The sequence below is a fragment of the Salvelinus fontinalis genome, chromosome 12 (genome assembly GCF_029448725.1).
Source record: "Salvelinus fontinalis isolate EN_2023a chromosome 12, ASM2944872v1, whole genome shotgun sequence".
Classification (NCBI taxonomy): Eukaryota; Metazoa; Chordata; class Actinopteri; order Salmoniformes; family Salmonidae; genus Salvelinus; species Salvelinus fontinalis.
Window position 1 is genome coordinate 34,340,175 of NC_074676.1, and position 22,849 is coordinate 34,363,023.

Here is a 22,849-nt window from a genome sequence, read left to right on the forward strand (position 1 = left end):
ATATGTTCTACCCTTTTGTGGCTTTGAGACACTGACTTTAATCACAGAGTGAAATTTTAACGTCAATTGTCCTGTGGTCAAAGACAGACGTTTGCATTGAGGTCAACTCACTGAAACCGTCCTGTTTCTACAAGAAACTACACATTTTGTAAAAATAGAGTTTTTAAATCTTGTTTTTTGTACCATAACCAACCTTAGTAGCAGGCAGCCTGCATCGTATGACTTTGATATCGAAAATTATAACCCCTCGGAGGATCGCATGTATTCCTATACCACAATTCGTAGATGTTGCTATAGATTTCCGCATTGTGAATTTCTATGTTAGGAGCATAGATAATGTAAACAAGATGGAGGCGTTTCTGACAGCCAACACTTCTTCATAGGCAATCGATGACACCGGTAAAGGAGCATACAAGGTACAGTTGACCTCTTTCAACATACAGACAATATACCCGATACCTGAACATGTAATGCAAAATGACAGGACAGGAAATTAATGTAGCGTTAGCTAACTTAATAGCTTACTAAGAGATAGCTAAATACTAATACTATAACATTGCTTGGTTTGTGGATGTAACTGCAGTAGATAAGATAGCTAACGTTAGCTGGCAAGCAGGCTAGTTGGGGAGATGTGTATTGCACAAGAGTCGGCTGCTACAATGAGTCTTCTCAGAATTGTTATTGTTCCTTTATATGTGTGCCCTTATAGCAAAACAATGAAAGTTATCTAGCTAACGTTTGCTAACCTTGCTGTTTCAATATGCTTTGTTTTGTAGCTCTAGCCGACTAAACTAAACTCGATTTACGATGGAGTTGAGCGGCAACTAGTGTGGGCGGACTGGTGCTCCGACGTCACATCTACAATGAAGGTTTTATTACAAACTATTGATTTCAACACCCAAAGAATAGCCAGCAATTACACATAACAATGTCGCGTGTAATTGCGGGCTATTCTTTGGGCGCTGATATCACTAGTTTGGGATAAAAACTAGATTGTTTGGGACGCGGGAACTCCAGCACTAACTGTTGTCGCCGCTCAAATCGTGAAATTGAGTTTAATCAGCTATGTGGTAGCTAGTCACGACAGACAAAGACCGCTGGTTTGCACTTTCTGACCTCACTCACTGACACTGATTATGCTATTCATGGCCTGCTATGTTGTTGAGTGGATGTGATGTTCATAAAAAATATTCAGCATTGTTTTGTGTAATGATAGGAGCTAGTTAACTAGTATTTAAATGTATACCGTTATGATAGCACATCCGCATCATTGGTCGTGTGTATTGACATGGTAGTATCGTAGTGTGTATAGACATGGTAGTGTACAAATGCATTTCCACTTTCCATGCATTTCAGTCTCGTGAATTTCATCAAAATGCTTATGCATGTGATTGTGCATAAGTCCATATAATATTACATATAATTTACTACTTTTGTATTGCAGATCTGAGGATCCCTACAATGATTCATTGAAACTGGATGGACAGTTGTGAAGGCTTGGCAAGTACCCAGGATTTATTCAGAACATGGATGGAAGTAGAACATTCCATTATCCAAGCTTTGTAAAAGACCTCATTGAAAATCTATCATCATACACCACATTCACAATTCATTATTACAGTTGAATAATAGCAGTTATGCAAACAGAATGTGGTTTGCCCAAAACATGATGACATTAACCAACAACCAAAGCACACATCACAGCAGTTTCCAGGTGTCACAAGGACATGGCTAAGAAGGATGGAATAAGCCTGTATCATCTGAGAACACAGACAGAGAATCAAACATTCCCTCTTATCAGAGCCAAACTCTGTAGACCTGTAATATTGGACACCAGGTCCACTCACCTCTCTGGTCACCATACTCAAGCAGTGCTACATTGTCAGCAGGTTAAGGCAAACCTTCTGTTGCATTTCTGCAGTTGCAGCATCCCACATTTCAATACATTAGTCTGCATTCGTATTCAGTGTTGGAGTATTGTCATACCCAGGATATCCAGAAACATACAATACATAAGTATTAAAAACAGTCACATCGCTGAAAGGGGCAACCATGAGTGACGGGGACTTCCATGAACACATGGACTGTTTGGAGAATCACCTGACCATGGACACCTTCATCCATCGCATCGACTCCACAGAAGTCATCTACGAGCCGCGGAGGAAGAGGGCCAAGCTGATTGGGAAGTACCTGATGGGAGGCCTGCTAGGGGAGGGCTCCTATGGGAAGGTGAAGGAGATGCTGGACTCTGAGACACTCTGTAGGAGGGCTGTCAAGATCCTCAAGAAGAAGAAACTGAGACGCATCCCAAACGGGGAGCAAAATGTCAAAAAGTATTTTGGTGTGTGAATGTGCTTCTAATCAGTGCATGTACCTCAGGCGTTACTTTGTCTTTTAAGAATCACTGAGAGTAATATTAACCACTATTAATTGAAGTGATTAATTTGAGCTTTTTAAGAGTAATTATGGTTTTCTCACTAAATCCTGCCTTTAGAAGGTCAGAAGATAAAACAACGTTGAGGTTGTTCAAATTACTTTGGCCCTCTGTGTTTTTTGTTGTTATCAGTGCTGATGAAACTGCATAATTATTCCGTATTGAAATTAATTCAGTTTTCCCAATGCCATATATCTAAACAGTTTAAAAAAACATTTTCCTTACAGAGAGATTCAGCTGTTAAGAAGATTGAAGCACAATAATATTATCCAGTTGGTCGAGGTTTTGTATAATGAGGAGAAGCAAAAGATATATCCTTTAAAAATGATGAATGTGTTTTTATTCTTTAGCAGGAGTCTATCTAAACCATAGAGATGTCTCATTAGTTGTACAAATCGTACTAACGAAGCCTTCAAAACACTGCATAAGATTTTTCCAAGCATAATAATGTGTGGATAGTGGGATAAGCTAGTCTATTTTGGGGCTACTTTTCTCACAGTTAGGTAATTCTTTTTTTTCCCATGGAACAGTAGAGTAAGCTATGCAGATCAACTGTAAAGACAAGTGTGCACTGTCTTTCAAATGAGTTTCAATGCACCAATAGTCACTTTCACCGGAAATGTCATGTTGCTGTAATTCAGTGGTATGACCACATGAGGTCTCTGTTGGCCTGTTGGGGGAATACGGCAACATGAAGCTCAGTATTAGATGGACTAACTAACTTCACAAGGCCTTTACCTTCTGCTATCTTCCTCCCCCCAACTCACTCACTCTTTGATTCTAATAATCTCTGGCTTGTCCTTAGAAGTCTGCCGCTCTACACCACATAAAACACTCATTACCCTTTGTGTCTGACATTAAAAGGGTCTCCGCAATTGATTTAGTACAGTTAAGACCATGAATTCAGCCAATGTTCAGTCAGGTAAAAAATAAATTACATTTTAGATCACGTAATTGTTGAGGTGAGAACATATTATAGGAAGTAATGACATGGTTTTCATTTTAGTTGCTGAGTCATACTAGCTAGATTGACTTAATGGAATGTCTCCGCTTTGACTAGAGACACGCGTTTGTGAACGCTCTGTTTATAATTTAGTGTGAAGGGGTCTGTTCTTTTCATCCGCGGCATGCTCTGTTGGAACATTGTGGCTCACAGGTCACTTTGCATTGCGGCTGTAAAAGAGCAGTGATGAAAAACGTGACTGAGATATTTGTGTGGAACACAAATATGTTAAGGGCGTGAGAGCTCTGGCTTCTGCTTCTAAAAAACTCTGAGAATAGTTGCAAACTGAACATCACAGTTTCTAAAAGCAACACTGAACTATATGTTTTTGTTACCTGTCTTTTTGCACAGAGACAGAAGTGTGAATACGTAGAATTCTACCTTTAAAAACATAAATCATTTGCCTCTCAAAAATGTTCTTTCCGCCCGCCCGGCCACCCCGTCTGAAAGCCCACGGCTCCTACGTCAGATGGGCCCAGCAGTGGTGAGTGCTCCTTCAGCCCCGTCTGACTGCAGCCCAGCTGCATCATCTATTCACTCAATTTACTCCTAATGTGTGTTACTGATTGAACCGGCAATGAGGGCAGCCCCCCTCTCCCTTCCCTTTTCCTCTCTCCCGCTCCTTCCTGTGCCTTTCTCACCGGTCATGTGAAGTCCCTCCAGCGGTTAGTTAATGGGGGTTCTAATATGGGTGTGAAGCGCATACTGTGGGCTGACTGGGCTCCCCCCCCCCCCCCTCCTTGGGAGAGAGGGACACTGACGCAGTCGTGACTAACTGGCTCCTACTGTCATAGACCCGCCTGTTTACCCAACCAACCAACCCTCCCCAATCCAACAGGATGGAAATATCCCCACCTTTCATGTCTCTCTCCTCCCTGCTCTCCTTCCTCTCTGGCTGGGGCTGCTGGCTAGATAAGTGCCTTCTATAAGTGACCCTGAGAACTGTGAATACAGAATTTAGTATTGTTTTGACATTCAATTTCACAATCCATTTGTACACTTTCATTGTCTCATCTTCGGTCCATTCAGGAAGATCAATTTATTCTCAAGGACAAATTGTATTTTTCCAGAGTTCTCTTGGATTGACGATATTTTGTGTGTCTAGCTAGTTTGATGGATTAGTGACTAGTCAGTCAACCACATATTGATCAGTATTGTAGACAGGATTCAAGGTCATTTGTGTTGAATTAGTACAGATCCTTTGGTGATGAAGATATAGTACTTTCGTTTTGATACCTTGCTAGGTTACCAGTATGAAACAATTGCCATCTTGTCTCTTTTCCTTGACTCTGCTTACGTATATGGTGATGGAATATTGTGTATGTGGAATGCAGGAGATGTTGGACAGTGTTGATGAGAAAAGGTTTCCAGTTTTTCAAGCTCATGGGTATGTTTATCTTTCATCTCAATTCAATAATTGTAGATATGTGGCTTGAAGATATTTGACCAAACACCGCAGTTAATACAGATACAGTTGAAGTCAGAAGTTTACAAAACTTGTTTTTCAACCACTCCACACATTTGTTGTTAACAAGTCGGCAAGTCGATTAGGACATCTACTTTGTGTATGACACAAGTAATTTTTCCAACAATTGTTTACAGACAGATTATTTCACTTATAATTCACTGTATCACAATTCCAGTGGATCAGAAGTTTACATACACTAAGTTGACTGTGCATTTAAACAGCTTTGAAAATTCCAGAAAATAATGTCATGGCTTTAGAAGCTTCTGATAGGCTAATTGACATCATTTGAGTCAATTGGAGGTGTACCTTTGGATGTATTTCAAGGCCTTCCTTCAAACTCAGTGCCTCTTTGCTGACATCATGGGAAAATCAAAAGAAATCAGCCAAGACCTCAGAAAAACAATTGTAGACCACAAGTCCTTGGGAGCAATTTCCAAAGCCTGAAGGTACCACGTTCATATGTACAAGGAATAGCACACAAGTATAAACACCATGGGACCACACAGCCATCATACCGCTCAAGAAGGAGACGTGTTCTGTCTCCTAGAGATGAACGTACTTTAGTGCGAAAAGTGCAAATCAATCCCAGAACAACAGCAAAGGACCTTGTGAAGATGCTGGAGGAAACGGGTACAGAAGTATCAGTATCCACAGTAAAAACGAGTCCTATATCGACATAACCTGAAAGGTCGCCCAGCAAGGAAGAAGCCACTTCTCCAAAACCACCATAAAAAAGCCAGACTACGGTTTGCAACTGCACATGGGGACAAAGATTGTACTTTTTGGAGAAATGTTCTCTGGTCTGATGAAACAAACATAGAACTGTTTGGCCATAATGACCATCATTATGTTTGGAAGAAAAAGGGGGAGGCTTGCAAGCCGAAGAACACCATCCCAACCGTGAAGCACGGGGGTGACAGCATCATGTTGTGGGCGTGCTTTGCTGCAGGAGGGACTGGTGCACTTCACAAAATAGATGGCATTATGAGCATGGAAAATGATGTGGATATATTGAAGCAACATCTCAAGACATCAGTCAGGAAGTTAAAGCTTGGTTGCAAATGGGTCTTCCAAATGGACAATGACCCCAAGCATACTTCCAAAGTTGTGGCAAAATGGCTTAAGGACTACAAAGTCAAGGTATTGGAGTGGCCATCACAAAGCCCTGACCTCAAACCTATAGAAAATTTGTGGGCAGAACTGAAAAAGCGTGTGTGAGCAAGGAGGCCTACAAACCGGACTCAAGTTACACCAGGTCAGTCAGGAGGAATGGGCCAAAATTCACCCAACTTATTGTGGGAAGCTTGTGGAAGGCTACCTGAAACTTTTGACCCAAGTTAAACAATTTAAAGGCAATGCTACCAAATACTAATTGACCCACTGGGAATATGATGAAAGAAATACAAGCTAAAATAAATAATTCTCTCTACTATTATTCTGACATTTCACATTCCTAAAATAAAGTGGTTATCCTTATTGACCTAAAACGGGATTTTTACTAAGATTAAATGTCGGGAATTGTGAAAACTGAGTTTAAATGTATTTGGCTAAGGTGTATGTGAACTTCCGACTTCAACTGTATACGTTTCTCTTTTTACCCAGGTACTTTTGTCAGCTGCTAGATGGCTTGGAATATTTGCACAGCCAGGGAATAGTTCACAAAGATATTAAACCAGGGAATCTACTGCTGACGACGGACGGTGCACTAAAAATCTCTGACCTGGGTGTAGCGAAGATAATTATGTTCTCTAATAGTTTTTGATGTCAACTTTATTGCATTTCAATTTGGGCATAGTTCAACATCAGTGTTGAACACCCCCAAACAAGAGACTTGCCCAAGAAAAGCTCTGGGCCCTTCTGATGATGTCTGTGTCCCCCTGGTGTTCTCCCTCTCAGGCGCTGCACCCGTTTGCGGAGGACGACACATGTTGTACGAGCCAGGGCTCTCCGGCCTTCCAGCCCCCAGAGATTGCCAATGGCCTGGACACCTTCTCGGGGTTCAAAGTAGACATCTGGTCTGCTGGTGTCACACTGTGAGTGGCCACTCGCAGATTAATGGTTTCAGATGGCATATTTATTTCATGCCTGATTTTTTTTTAAATTTATTTTTGGAATATATTGAATTTTTCCTTCCAGATATAACATAACGACCAGCCTGTACCCTTTTGAAGGGGATAACATATATAAGCTGTTTGAGAACATTGGGAAGGGACACTACAGTGTTCCAGAGGAGTGTGGCCCTCTGCTCTCTGGCCTGCTAAGAGGTAAGAGTCTAGACTGACTAACACTACTGCTGGCACTCCCGATATTCTATTTCATGGTATTAAACATTATTAGAGATGAAAGCATTAGTTGCAGTGGTAAGAGTATTACAAGAAGGGTATGGCCACAGAATTATAGATTTTCCTCTTTATTGGACTTAATTCGTCCACTCAGATGTACTTTGTAGTAAGTAGCGGTGATTCAATCTTGGAGGTTTTTCTTTAGGAGCTGTAGATGGCACTGTGGTGATTTTACATTAGCACTACAATTATCATTTTGATGTATCATGAATATGCAGTTGATAGAAAATGCATTTCTAAGGTAAAGATGGGTTTAATTGACACCCTTTTTTCCTTGATGGAAATGGTCATTATGCACAATTGTCTGTTTCATTTTTTTCAAGAAGCCCTGATTTGAACACAGCACAAAAATAAGGAAATAATGAAAGGAATAAATGCATCTCATCAAATAGTTATAAAGCCTTCAATAATTTATTTTGTATTTTTCTTCCAGGAATGCTTGAGTATGACCCTGAGAAGAGGTTCTCAATACAACACATTAGACAACACAAGTAAGTCATCGTACTCCCTTTGTCTTTGAAGCAGAATATGTGCTGAAGAGAGTTCTAAAAGTACAAATTGAAAAGGAGATGAATTGGGGAAAACAGCAGTCCGATAATGAGCAGTGTCCAATCTATTTATTTTCAACACACGATGATGAATGTAATATGCATCTCTTCTGTGATAGATTCGTTGTCATTTGCATCTGAGCTCCGCAGAATGCCAAATTGTCTAATTTTGATAATGGTGGGTAACAGGGGACTGGAGGAGAAAAAAGAAAATGCACCTCACTCTATCATTTGCAACTCTTATGTGAGGCCCCTTGTGTTGGAACAGGCTTTTATGATCATTTAGCGCATATCTGTTTGTTTTCTGTCTCTTTTATCTGCGTGTGTGTGTGCGCTTGACCAAGCCCTCAGCTCAGTGTGGAGGCGGACTCCTGTCCAGTGGTAAATAGGATCTACAGAAGGTCAACAACCTTCCCCTCTCTGAATCTCAGTCACGACATGCTGCTGCTTACAGATTCACATATTCATCTCCTTTCATGATGTTAACCTTACTTTTCTTTGGCCTTGCCCAAGGAATGCACTTTCTAGTCTGGAACACCAAGTAGACAATAGTTTGGCAAATTTCATTAGGCTATACTGTGATGTTGTGGGGACAAATGAGGAATGACGTGGTGTTAATTTACACACCAAAAGGAAATATTCACGTTTGCTAGTTAGCACTAACGCTGTAGTTTGTTACAGCCAATTCATCTTCCAACCTTTTGTACGCCTCTATCTAACATCAGAGAACTCATGTGGTAGTATTTGTTGGGATGTGAGGGCTTCTGATGAGCAGTAGTTAAAGGCCCAGGTCAGTAAAAACACGATTTCCTGTGTTAAAAAAAATAAATATATATAAACACACACACACACACACACACACACACACACACACACACACACACACACACACACACACACACACACACACACACACACACACACACACACACACACACACACACACACACACACACACACACACACACACAGTACCAGTCAAACGTTTGGCTACACCTATTCATTCCAGGTTTTTTCTTTATTTTTACTATTTTCTACATTGTAGAATAATAGTGAAGACATCAAAACTATGGAATCATGTAGTAACCAAAAAAGTGTTAAACAAATCAAAATATATTTGATATTCTTCAAAGTAGCCACCCTTTGCCTTGATGACAGCTTTGCACACTATTGGCATTCTCTCAACGAGATTCATGAGGTAGTCAACTGGAATGCATTTCAATTAGCAGGTGTGCCTTGTTAAGTTAATTTGTGAAATTTCTTTCCTTCTTAATGCGTTTGAACCAATTAGTTGTGTTGGTAGGGGTGGTATATGGCACTATTTGGTAAAAGACCAAGTCTATATTATGGCAAGAACAGCTTAAATAAGCAAAGAGAAACGACAGTCCATCATTACTTAAAGACATGAAGGTCAATCAATCTGGAAAATTTCAAGAACTCTGAAAGTTTCTTCAAGTGCAGTCGCAAACACCATCAAGAGCTATGATGAAACTGGCTCTCATGAGGACTGCCACAGGAAAGGAAGACCAAGAGTTACCTCTGCTGCAGAGGATAAGTTCATTAAAGTTAACTGCACCTCAGATTGCAACCCAAATAAATGCTTCACCGAGTTCAAGTAACAGACGCATCTCAACATCAACTGTTCAGAGGAGACTGCGTGAATCAGGCCTTCATGGTCGGATTGCTGCAAAGAAACCACTACTAACGGACACCAATAAGAAGAAGAGACTTGCTTGGGCCAAGAAACACGAGCAATGGACATTAGACCGGTGTAAATCTGTCCTTTGGTCTGTTGAGTCCAAATGTGAGATTTTTGGTTGCAACCGCCATGTCTTTGTGAGACGCAGAGTAGGTGAACAGAGCTCCGCATGGGTGATTCCCACCGTGAAGCATGGCGGAGGAGGTGTAATGGCATGGGGTGCTTTGCTGGTGACACGGTCAGTAATTTATTTAGAATTCAAGGCACACTTAACAAGCATGGCCACCACAGCATTCTGCAGCGATACGTCATCACATCTGGTTTGCGCTTAGTGGGACTATCATTTGTTTTTCAACAGGACAATGACCCAAAACACACCTCCAGGCTGGGTAAGGGCTATTTGACGAAGGAGAGTGATGGAGTGCTGCATCAGATGACCTGGCCTCCACAATCACCCGACCTCAACCCAATTGAGATGGTTTGGATTGAGTTGGACCGCAGAGTGAAGGAAAAGCAGCCAGCAAGTGCTCAGCATATGTGGGAACTCCTTCAAGATTGTTGGAAATGCATTCCAGGTGAAGCTGGTTGAGAGAATGCCAAGAGTATGCAAAAGTGGCTATTTTGAAGAATCTCAAATATAAAATGAATTTTGATTTGTTGAACACTTTTTTTTGGTTACTACATGATTCCATGTGTTATTTCATAGTTTTGATGTCTTCACTATCATTCTACAATGTAGAAAAAAGTAAAAATCAAAACCCTTGAATGAGTAGGTGTGTCCAAACTTTTGACCGTGTGTGTGTGTGTGTGTGTGTGTGTGTGTGTGTGTGTGTGTGTGTGTGTGTGTGTGTGTGTGTGTGTGTGTGTGTGTGTATAAATTATTTTTTCACACTATGAGATTGGTACTGTGATATTGTAAAAGTTATGATAATGCCTTTTTAGGGTAAGAGTTGTTTGAAAAGATCACCTGAAACTTCAGCCTGTTTTGGTGGGATGGAGTTTTGGCTTTCCATGATGACATCACCATGTGATAAATTAGTTAATTGACCAATATGAACGATAATTCCAAACCTCTCTGCCAATAACAGCTAATTTTCAGTTTTCCTCTCCCCACTCAGACCACTCCAAGGCAGTAGTAGCAAAATTCTTGCTTGAGAAATTGCCCTTGCTAAGAAGCTATTTTGTTTATTTTTGACTATTTGAATGAAAAAAATCACACTAAGGTACTTAATTGTTACCCATAAAGGATTTTGAGATAACTGCTGCATTGGACCTTTTAAAAAGGCATCAGTCAGACTGGCTAGGCATCAGTCAGACTGGCTGGGCTGAGAAATGTTGCCTATTTATCGCTGCCTCTCTCTCTCCTAACTTTCCAGTCTTTTCTTACAGCCCTTAAAGACTCTTGACTACACGAGCTGTTGCTTTGGCGAATGTCGGCTGCAGTTACCATGGCAACAAATGACTGAAGCATATCTGTGTGCTGGTGTGATGTTAGACCACTGAGAGAGAACAGAGAGGGAGGGGCCGTGGGCATCTCGAAACTGCTTTAAAATCATATTTCATTTTGGCTCACTGTATTGGGTGCTAAATGGAATGAGAGAAAAATGATGAAAACCGGCAGATTCTTGTAGAGTGTAGACAAGCACACACACACACACTTGTAATGAACTACACTCGCGTTCAAAAGTTTGGGGTCACTTAGAAATGTCCTTGTTTCAATTATTTATTTTTTATCCATTAAAATAACATCAAATTGATCAGAAATACAGTGTAGACATTAATGTTGTAAATGACTATTGTAGCTGGAAACTGCATTTTTTTTTTAAATGGAATATCTATATAGGCGTAAAGAGGCCCATTATCAGCAACCTTCACTCCTGTGTTCCAATGGCACGTGTTAGATTATCCAAGTTTATAATTTTAAAAGGCTAATTGATCATTAGAAAACCCTTTTGCAATTATGCTGAAAACTGTTGTGTGTCACGTTGGCATGAAGGATCCGGAGACAGAAGCAGGAATGCGTAATATTAAATTTTTTATTACACCCAAAATGACAGCGTGCCGTGTAAAGGCACGGGGACGAAGACCAAACAAACATGTACACAAAATACAGGGTTGAAAAACAAACAAAAGAGCGAGGAGCACCTCGAATAAATAACACATGTACACGATGATTAACACACGGGATGAGACCCGTAATGATCTGCGCAATCCACAAGGGCACGAAAGCCCAAAACGCACAGCACAGGTACTCACACGTACCAACGGACATTGTAACAATAATCCACAGCACCATGGTGAACAAAGGGCACATATATATATACAAATACAATCAGTGGAAATAGGGTCCAGGTGCGCGCAATGAAAGTTCCAGAGGGATCCGTGACATTGTGCTGATTTTAAAGAACCAATACAACTGGCCTTCTTTAGACTAGTTGAGTATCTGGCGCATCAGCATTTGTGTATTCGATTACAGGCTCAAAATGGCCAGAAACATAGAACTTTCTTCTGAAACCTGTTAGTCTATTCTTGTTCTGAGAAATGAAGGCTATTCCGTGTGAGAAATTGCCAAGAAAGTGAAGATTTGGTACAACGCTGTATACTACTCCCTTCACAGAACAGAGCGAACTGGCCCTAACCAGAATAGAAAGAGTGGGAGGCCCCGGTGCACAACTGAGCAAGAGGACAAGTACATTAGAGTGTCTAGTTTGAGAAACAGATGGCTCACAAGTCCTCAACTGGCAGCTTCAATAAATAGTACCTACAAAACACCAGTCTCAACGTCAACAATGAAGAGGCGACTCCGGGATGCTTGCCTTCTAGGCAGAGTTCCTCTATCCAGTGTCTGTGTTCTTTTGCCCATCTTAATCTTTTTATTGGCCAGTCTGAGATACGGCTTTTTCTTTGCAACTCTGCCAAGAAGGCCAGCATCCTGGAGTTGCCTCTTCACTGTTTTCTAATTATCAATTAGCCTTTTAAAATGATCAACTTGGATTAGCTAACACAACATGCCATTGGAAAACAGGAGTGATGGTTGCTGATAATGGGCCTCTGTACGCCTATTTGTTATTTTCTTCCACCTTTATTTAACCAGGTAGGCCAGTTGAACAAGTTCTCATTTACAACTGCGACCAGGCCAAGATAAAGCAAAGCGGTGCGACACAAAGAACACAGAGTTACACATGGGATAAACAAACATACAGTCAATAACACAATAGAAAAATCTATATACAGTGTGTGCAAATGTATTAAGATTAGGGAGGTAAGGCAATAAATAAGCCATAGTGGGAAAATATTTACAATTTAGCAATTAAACACTGGAGTGACAGATGTGCAGAAGAGGAATGTGCAAGTAGAGATACTGGGGTGCAAAAAAATAACAATATAGGGATGAGGTAGTTGGGTGGGCTATTTACAGATGGGCTGTGTACAGGTGCAATGATCGGTAAGCTGCTCTGACATCTGATGCTTAAAGTTAGTGAGGGAGATATAAGACTCCAGCTTCAGTGATTTTTGCAATTTGTTCCAGTCGTTAGCAGCAGAGAACTGTAAGGAAAGGCGGCCAAAGCAGGAGTTGGCTTTGGGGATGACCAGTGAAATATACCTGCTGGAGCGCATGCTACGGGTGGGTGCTGCTATGGTGACCAGTGAGCTGAGATAAGGTGGGGCTTTACCTAGCAAAGACTTATAGATGACCTGGAGCCAGTGGGTTTGGTGACGAATATGAAGCGAGGGCCAGCCAATGAGAGCATACAGGTCGCAGTGGTGGGTAGTATATGTGGCTTTGGTGACAAAACGGATGGCACTGTGATAGACTACATCCAATTTGCTGAGTAGAGTGTTGGAGGCTATTTTGTAAATGACATTGCCGAAGTCAAGGATCAATAGGATAGTCAGTTTTACGAGGGTATGTTTGGCAGCATGAGTGAAGGATGCTTTGTTGCGAAATAGGAAGCCAATTTTAGATTGAATTTTGGATTGGAGGTGCTTAATATGAGTTTGGAAGGAGAGTTTACAGTCTAACCAGACACATAGGTATTTGTAGTTGTCCACATATTTTAAATCAGAACCGTCCAGAGTAGTGATGCTAGACGGGCGAGCGGGTGCGGGCAGCGATCGGTTGAAGAGCATGCATTTAGTTTTACTTGCATTTGGAGGCCACGGAAGGAGTGTTGTATGGCATTGAAACTCGTTTTGAGGTTTGTTAACACAGTGTCCAAAGAAGGGCCAGAAGTATACAGAACGGTGTCGTCTGCGTAGAGGTTGATCAGAGAATCACCAGCAGCACGAGTGACATCATTGATGTATACAGAGAAAAGAGTCGGCCCGAGAATTGAACCCTGTGGCACCTCCATAGAGACTGCCAGAGGTCCGTACATACGGAACTCTATCTGAGAAGTAGTTGGTGAACCAGGCGAGGCAGTCAGAGAAACCAAGGCTATTGAGTCTGCCGATAAGAATGCGGTGATTGACAGAGTCGAAAGCCTTAGCCAGGTCGATGAAGATGGATGTACAGTATTGTCTTTTATCGATGGCGGTTATGATATCGTTTAAGACCTTGAGCCTGGCTGAGGTGCATCCATGACCAGCTCGGAAACCAGATTGCATGGCAGAGAAGGTACGGTGGGATTCAAAATGTACAGTGATCTGTTTGTTAACTTGGCTTTTCAAGACTTTAGAAAGGCAGGGTAGGATAGATATAGGTCTGTAACAGTGCGGGTCTAGAGTGTCTCCCCCTTTGAAGAGGGCGATCACCGCGGCAGCTTTCCAATCTTTAGGGATCTCAGATGATACGAAAGAGAGTTTGAACAGGCTAGTAATAGGGGGTGTAACAATTGCGGCGGATCATTTTAGAAGGAGAGGGTCCAGATTGTCTAGCCCGGCTGATTTGTAGGGGTCCAGGTTTTGCAGCTCTTTCAGAACATCAGCTATCTGGATTTGGGTGAAGGAGAAATGGAGAGGTTTGGGCAAGTTGCTGTGGGGGGTGCAGAGCTCTTGACCGGGGTAGAGGTAGCCAGGTGGAAAGCATGGCCAGCTGTAGAAAAATGCTTATTGAAATTCTCGATTATTGTAGATTTATCGATGGTGACAGTATTTCCTAGCTTCAGTGCATTGCGCAGCTGGGATGAGGTGCTCTTATTCTCCATGGACTTTACAGTGTCCCAGAACATTTTGGAGTTTGTGCTTCAGGATGCAAATTTCTGTTTGAATAAGCTAGCCTTTGCTTTCCTAACTGCCTGTGTATATTGGTTTCTAACTTCCCTGAAAAGTTGCATATTACGGGGGAAATTCCATGCTAATGCAGTACACCACAGGATGTTTTTGTGCTGGTCGAGGGCAGTCAAGTCTGGAGTTAACCAAGGGCTATATCTGTTCTTAGTTCTATGTTTTTTGAATGGGGCATGCTTATTTAAGATGGTGAGGAAAGCACTTTTAAAGAATAACCAGGCATCCTCTACTGACGGAATGAGATCAATATCCTTCCAGGATACCCAGGCCAGGTTGATTAGAAAGACCTGCTCGCTGAAGTGTTTTAGGGAGCGTTTGACAGTGATGAGGGGTGGTCATTTGACCGTGGACTCATTACGGACACAGGAAATGAGGCAGTGCTCGCTGAGATCCTGGTTGAAGACAGCAGAGGTGTATTTAGAGGGCAGGTTGGTCAGGATGATATCTATGAGGGAGCCCATATTTACGGATTTAGGGTTGTACCTGGTAGGTTCCTTGATAATTTGTGTGAGGTTGAGGGCATCTAGCTTAGATTGTAGAACGGCCGGTGTGTTAAGCATGTCCCAGTTTAGGTCACCTAACAGTACAAACTCTGAAGATAAATGGGGGGCAATTAATTAACATATGGTGTCCAGGGTACAGCTAGGGGCTGATGGGGGTCTATAACCTATAACAAGCGGCAACAGTGACAGACTTATTTCTGGAAAGGTGGATTTTTAAAAGTAGAAGCTCGACCTGTTTGGGCACAGACCTGGATAGCATGACAGAACTCTGCAGGCTATCTCTGCAGTAGATTGCTACTCCACCCCCATTGGCAGTTCTATCTTGGCAGAAAATGTTGTAGTTGGGATGGAAATTTCAGAATTTTTGGTGGCCTTCCTAAGCCAGGATTCAGACACGGCTAAGAAATCAGGGTTCGCGGAGTGTGCTAAAGCAGTGAATAAAACAAATTTAGGGAGGAGGCTTCTGATGTTTACATGCATGAAACCAAGGCTTTTACGGTTACAGAAGTCAACAAATGTGTCACGCCCTGGCCATAGAGAGGCTTTTATTTGGTTAGGCCAGGGTGTGACTAGGATGGGCATTCTAGTTTCTTTATTTCTATGTTTTCTATTTCTTTGTGTTTGGCCGGATGTGGTTCTCAATCAGAGGCAGCGGTCTATCATTGTCTCTGATTGAGAACCATACTTAGGTATCCCTTTTTTCCACCTGTCTTTGTGGGAAGTTGACTTTGATTAGGGCACATAGCTTTTAGCTTCACTGTGTGTTTTTGTAGTGTTTATTGTTTTGTTCGGCGTCATTTTTATAAATAAAAGCGAAATGTACGCCCACCACGCTGCACCTTGGTCCACTTCTTACGACAGCCGTGACAGAACTTCCCACCAACAACGGACCAAGCAGCGTGGTAAGGAGGAGCAGCGTGTCCAGGATTCATGGACTTGGGAGGAGATCCTGGACGGTAAGGGAACCTGGAGGCAGGCTGGGGAGTATCGCCGTCCAAGGGAGGATCTGGAGGTGGCAAGAGCAGAGCGGCAGCGTTACGAAGGGACACGGCTGGCAAGGAAGCCCGAGATGCAGCGCCCCAATTTTTTTGTGGGGCGGGCACACGGGGAGTTTGGCACACGGGGAGTGTGGCTGAGTCTGGTTGGAGACCTGAGCCAACTCCCCGTGCTTATCGTGGCGAGCGTCGTACTGGTCAGGCACCGTGTTATACGGTGGAGCGCACAGTGTCTCCAGTGCGCGTGCACAGCCCGGTGCGCTATCTTCCAGCTCCCCGAATCAGCCGGGCTAGAGTGGGCATCCAGCCAGGTCGGAGGATGCCGGCTCAGCGCATCTGGCCGCCAGTACGTCTCTACGGCCTGGGATATCCTGCGCCGGCTCTGCGCACTGTGTCTTCGGTGCGTCTGCACAGCCCAGTGCGTCCTGTGCCTGCGCCCAGCATCTTCAGGGCGAAAATAACCATCCAGCCAGGACGGGTTGTGCAGGCTCTACGCTCAAGACCTCCAGTGCGCCTCCACGGCCCAGTGTATCCGGTGCCTCTGCCTAGGACAGGGCCTCCTGTATGTCTCTCCAGCCTGGTGAGTCCTGTGCCTGCGCCTAGAACTAATCCTCCCGTATGTCTCCCCAGCCTGGTGAGCCCTATGGCAGCTCAACGTACCCGACTGCCCATACGTCTCCTCCCTCCAGTGATGATCTATGGCACGAAGCCTCCAGTGATGATCCATGGCACGAAGCCTCCAGTGATGATCCATGGCAAGAAGCCTCCAGTGATGATCCATGGCACGAAGCCTCCAGTGATGATCCATGGCAAGAAGCCTCCAGTGATGATCCATGGCACGAAGCCTCGAGGGTGCTCAGTCCTGGGCCCGCAACGAGGGTGCCCAGTCCGGGGCCCGCAACGAGGGTGCCAAGTCCGGGGCCCGCTACGAGGGTCCCCAGTCCGGGGTCGGCGGCAAGGGTCCCTGCACCAGAGGCGCCACCAAAGGGGGGGGGGGCGGAGGGGGGTCTACGTCCCGCACCAGAGCCGCCGCCGTAAAGGAAGCCCACCCGGACCCACCCCGTTAGAGTCAGGTTTTGCGGCCTGAGACAGCACCTTTGGTGGAGGGGGGGGGGGGGGGGGGTACTGTCAGGCAGCTGTCTATCGTTGTCTCTGATTGAGAACCATACTTAGGTAGCCCTTTTTTCCACCTGTCTTTGGGAAGTTGACTTTCTTTAAGGCACATAGCCTTTAGCTTTTCACGGTTTGTTTTTGTAGTGTTTATTGTTTTGTTCGGCGTCATTGTTATAAATAAAAGAGAAATATACGCTCACCACGCTGCACCTTGGTCCACTTCTTTTGACGCCCGTGACAAAATGATAGCGCCTGGGGAATAGGAGTGGAACTGGGGGCTACAGGGCCTGGGTTAACCTCTACATCACCAGAGAAGTAGTAGGATAAGGGTACGGCTAAAGGCTATAAGAACTGGTCGTCTAGTGCGTTGGGGACAGAGAATAAAATTAGCAGTTTTCTGGGCGTGGTAGAATAGATTCAGGGCATAATGTCCAGCAATGGTATGGTAGGATGTGAGTACAGTGGAGGTAAACCTAAACGTTGAGTAACGATGAGAGAGGTTTTGTCTCTGGAGCACCAGTTAAAACCTCTTTAGGCTAGGGGGTGCTGTTGTCACTATTTCTGGAAATCGTGTAATTTTTAAACGGCTTCCTACTCAATTCTTGCTCGTACAATATGCATATTATTATTATTATTGGATAGAAAACAGTCTCTAGTTTCTATAGCCGTTGAAATTTTGTCTCTGAGTGGAACAGAACTCATTCTACAGCAATTTCCCTGACATGGAGTCAGATTTCACACATTTTGGCCCCTGATCTGGAGTCAGTTTAAAGGCCACTGTGAATGCTATGAGGATACAGACACTGCTTACGTCTTCCCCTGGATGCCTTTACGTGATGACGCTTTGAATGGTGTCGATTGCGCAATCACAGCCACTATAAAACAAAAAAACGTGTAGGTAGCAACTCTTTTCCAGCTGCGCCGGACGCGCGGTGGACACCGACCTGCTCTTTTTCCAAGCATTAGTGTAGCCAGTAATATTTCTCCGGTCATGTTTTTACTCGTTATAGGAGTTAAAAACATCATAAGGTAATTAATGTAAACCGTTTTATAGCAATTTATATCCGTTTAGTGCGATTTTGGGACATTTATTTCTGAGACACTGTGAATCTCTGGGCACGTTTCCAGTTCATGCCGAACGCAATGGGCATTTCCACATGGCAAGAGGACAGCTTTCGACCAAAAGACGATTAGACCCAAGAAAGGATTCTTTGCCCAAGATTCTGATGGAAGAACAGCTCAAAGTAAGAACAATTTATTATGATAAATCGTGTTTCTGTCGAAAAATGTTAATCGCTTATGACGCCATTTTGTTAGACGTAGCTTCGCTTGGCGCAAACTGTATTGAAAAGTAAGGATAATTTAAAAAATGTAAATCAGCGATTGTATTAAGAATTAAATTGTCTATCAATCGCTGTCCACCCTATATTTTTTAGTCACGTTTATGAGTATTTATGTATACGACTAGATCACTGTCTAATATGGCGCACGACATTGTCTGACCAGCTGGGCAACTTTTGTCATTGTCTAACCATGATTTTGGTGGCTAAATATGCACATTTTCGAACAAACTGTATATGTATGTTGTAATATGATGTTACAGGAGTGTCATCTGAAGAATTCGGTTAGTGAAAAAATTTATATTTTTTGGCGATGTTGACGTTATCGCTCTCTTTGGCTAGAATCTATGCTCTGGTAATGTTTGCACATGTGGTATGCTAATATAACGATTTATTGTGTTTTCGCTGTAAGACACTTAGAAAATCTGAAATATTGTCTGTATTCACAGGATCTGTGTCTTTCGATTAGTGTATGCTGTGTATTTTTACGAAATGTTTGATGATTAGTAATTAGGTAATACACGTTGCTCTATGTATTTATTCTAGTCCATTTGTGACGGTGGGTGCAATTGTAAACTATGATATCTACCTGAAATATGCACATTTTTCTAACAAAACCTATCCTATACCATAAATATGTTATCAGACTGTCATCTGATGAGTTTTTTTCTTGGTTAGTGGCTATCATTATCTTAGTTTAGCCGAATTGGTGATAGCTAGTGGTGTTGGTGGACAAAGAAAAGATCGTGTCTTTTGCTAAGGTGTTTAGCTAATAGATTTACATATTGTGTCTTCCCTGTAAAACATTTTAAAAAATCTGACATGTTGGCTGGATTCACACGATCTGTGTCTTTCATTAGCTGTATTGGACTTGTTAATGTGTGAAAGTTAAATATAAAAAAATAAATAAATAAAAAGTGGAATTTCGCGCTCTGCCTTTTCAGTGGAATGTGGGAGGAGTGCCGCTAGCTGCACCCCAGTCCTAGACATGATAAGTCAGGTGAGGTCTCCGCATGTGTGTGGGTTGGAACAAAAGGACTGAGGCCTCTACAGTGAAATAAAACAAGAAGAACTAGCCAAGACAGCAGTAGACAAAGGAAATTGACATTAGAGAGAGGCATAAAGCCATCACAGTTGTTGATCAGGAGAGCAAAATGAGGTACCGTGTTATTGAAACAGTCCAGGGGGCATCATCTGTGTAGCCGCGTGATCATAGGGTCAAAAGAGCAGCAGTAGGTGAGTCAGGGTGCCATTCGGTAGTCACTACTAAGCTAGGCGAGCAGGGGACACCGCGTTCAGAAAAGCTAGCGGGCCGGGGCTAGTAGATGGTTTTCGGCGACATCGTAACAGAATAGCCTGTTGAGACCACATCGGGCAATCACGTCAGCAGTCCAGTCGTGATGGATTGGCGGGGCTCCATGTCGACAATAAAGGGTACAGGCCAATTGGAGAAGGAGGTATCCCTAGAATTAGCTGGTATATGGGCCCAGCTCTCAAGGCTAGCTGGGACAGAGGCTTCGGGACAGAGGCGTTAGCTAACAGTAACAGCTGGCTAGCTGCGATGATCCGGTGTAATGATGGAGCGGCAGGAATCCGGTGATGTTGTAGAGAGAAGCAGTACAATAAGCTCTGGGCTGATATTGCGCTGTGCAGTCTGGCAGGTGTTATCCGAGCTAAGGCTGGCTGGTGACTGAGAAAAAGGTGAAGACCGCTAGCCGTTGGTAACTAGTAGCTAGTTAGCTGGCTAGCTCCTGATGGAAGTTTCAGTTATAAGGAATAAAAATTGCAGATCTGTACCACATTGGGTGAGGCGGGTTGCAGGAAAGTATATTTAGTTCGTAGATAAAAAGTGAGATTAAGATGGATACGAAAAAGACCGGATATTTACACTGGATAAGACACGGTATAAGACAAAGACAAACACACACGTCCTACTGCTACGCCATCTTGGAGTTGAGTGTAGATATTAATAGATGTAGATATTTCATAAAAAAATCTGCTGTTTCCAGCTACGCTAGTCATTTACAATATTAACACTGTATTTCTGATCAATTTGATGTCATTTTAATGGACAAAAAAATTGCTTTTCTTTCAAAAACAAGGACAATTCTAAGTGACCCCAAACTTGAATGGTAGTGTGTTGAAGTTATAGCCTATTTATAGAAACATTTGTAGTTACTTTTTATATTGGAAGTTTCTCATGGTTTAGATATGTCTAATGTATGCTTTTTGAATATTCAGTTATTAAAATAGGTTATTCATGGTTTTTTAACATGGTAGCAAATGTGACTCATCTGACCTCAACCTGTAGCCTTGTATCCCTTTCTTTTATTTCCACAACACTTAAGCGTGCTGTCTCTGATAAACTCTTGTTATCTCTCTCAGAACGATCTCCTTGACCCTAACCAGGACGGGTCTTCTGTGTCACGGAGGCTCTGCACTGCCTAAGCTGACTCTCGCTCATCTGTTCTCATCCTCCTAGATCTATCCGCTGCCTTCGACACTGTGAACCATCAGATCCTCCATTCCACTCTCTCAGGGCTGGGTGTCTCAGGGTCTGCACACTCTTGGATTGCAGCTTACCTTGCAGGTCGCTCCTACCAGGTGACGTGGCGAGGATCTGTGTCTGCACCACGTACTCTCACTACTGGTGTCCCCCAGGGCTCTGTTCTAGGCCCTCCCCTCTTCTCTCTATACACCAAGTCACATGGCTGCGTCATATCCTCACATGGTCTCTCCTATCATTGCTATGCGGATGACACTCAACTACTTTCCTCCTTCCACCTGACACCCAGGTGGCGACACGCATCTCTGCATGCCTGGCAGATACCTCAGCTTGGATGTCAGCCCATCTCCTCAAGCTCAACCTCGACAAGACAGAGTTGCTTTTCCTCCCGGGGAAGGCCTGCCCGCTCAAAGACCTCTCCATCACGGTTGATAACTCAACAGTGTCGCCCTCCCAGAGTGCGTAGAACCTTGGCGTGACCCTGGACAACACCCTGTCATTCTCTGCAAACATCGAAGCATGCTCTACAACATCCGTAGAGTACGACCCTACCTCACACAGGAAGCGGCAAAGGTTCTAATCCAGGCACTTGTCATCTCCCGTCTAGACTACTGCAACTCGCTGTTGGCTGGGCTCCCCGCTTGTGCCATCAAACCACTGCAACTTTTCCAGAACGCTGCAGCCACTCTCTACCTTCAGGCTATGCTCAAACCCTACACCCCAACCCGAGCACTCTGTTCTGCCACCTCTGGTCTCTTGGCCATCTCACTCCTACAGGAGGTTAGCTCCTGCTCAGCCCAGTCCAAGCTCTTCTCTGTCCTGGCACCCCGATGGTGGAACCACCTTCCCCCTAAAGCTAGGACAGCAGAGTTCCTGCCCATCTTCTAAAAGCACCTGAAAATCCTACCTCTTCAAAGAGTATCTTAAATAATCCCCCCCCCCCCTTTTGAGGAAACGTGTACTTACTATGCCTGTGATATGTAATGGTCCCACTATCCATCTTAAGATGAATGCACTAAATGTAAGTTGCTCTGGATAAGAGTGTCTGCTAAACGACTAAAATGTAATGAGTTTAACTTGAACAAGTTTATTTCACTTCCAGGTATAGATTAGACACCATGATAGAATGTGGTGCGTACTGTGTCACCTAACCTATCTTAGTGCATGTTAATACCAAAGGTAATAACAATTAATAAATCAGAATCGAATCAATCTCTCCTTAACATGTGGTCCTTCCACGTGTAGTCATGCCAAAAGGTGAAAGGAAGGATAAAGAGGAGTAAATAGAAGCTGGGGAAAAAGAGCTGTATAAATATTTCACCTGGCAAAAGGGCAGATGGGTCTTTAAAATAAATTTCCAAGCTCTGCAAATATTAACATTAAGGGGAATTACAATGGGTAGAGTAGCCATGCTTAGTCAATGCAACTTTAATGTCCCGGCTCCTGAGGTGCACCCTATTCTTAAGGTGTAGCAGCTTCACTAGGCTGCATTATGGAGGCTTGATCACTTATTATCCCACACACACACACACACAAGGCCGTGCGCACACACAAGGCCGTGCACAGACCGGGATCAAGTGCTCAAAACAAAAACAGGGCACACTCAGCTCTTGAAAAAAAAGGACTGTCATAATTCATACTGTATGTCTAAATTCCTAACTTACCAACT

At 43.3% G+C, this 22,849-nt stretch overlaps 1 protein-coding gene across 1 annotated transcript in view; it reads left to right on the forward strand.

Annotated features, from left to right (window-relative positions):
* Positions 1-78: 78 nt before the first annotated feature.
* The window catches only part of LOC129867225 (serine/threonine-protein kinase STK11-like), a 47,058-nt gene continuing 24,287 nt past the window's right edge, over positions 79-22,849 (forward strand). Inside the window, exons 1-8 of the mRNA XM_055940486.1 lie at positions 79-416; positions 1,445-2,333; positions 2,662-2,745; positions 4,735-4,824; positions 6,508-6,635; positions 6,797-6,938; positions 7,042-7,169; positions 7,681-7,738. Coding sequence (XP_055796461.1) covers positions 2,053-2,333; positions 2,662-2,745; positions 4,735-4,824; positions 6,508-6,635; positions 6,797-6,938; positions 7,042-7,169; positions 7,681-7,738 — 911 coding nt within the window. The 5' untranslated portion in view covers positions 79-416; positions 1,445-2,052. The remainder of the gene's footprint in view (positions 417-1,444; positions 2,334-2,661; positions 2,746-4,734; positions 4,825-6,507; positions 6,636-6,796; positions 6,939-7,041; positions 7,170-7,680; positions 7,739-22,849) is intronic.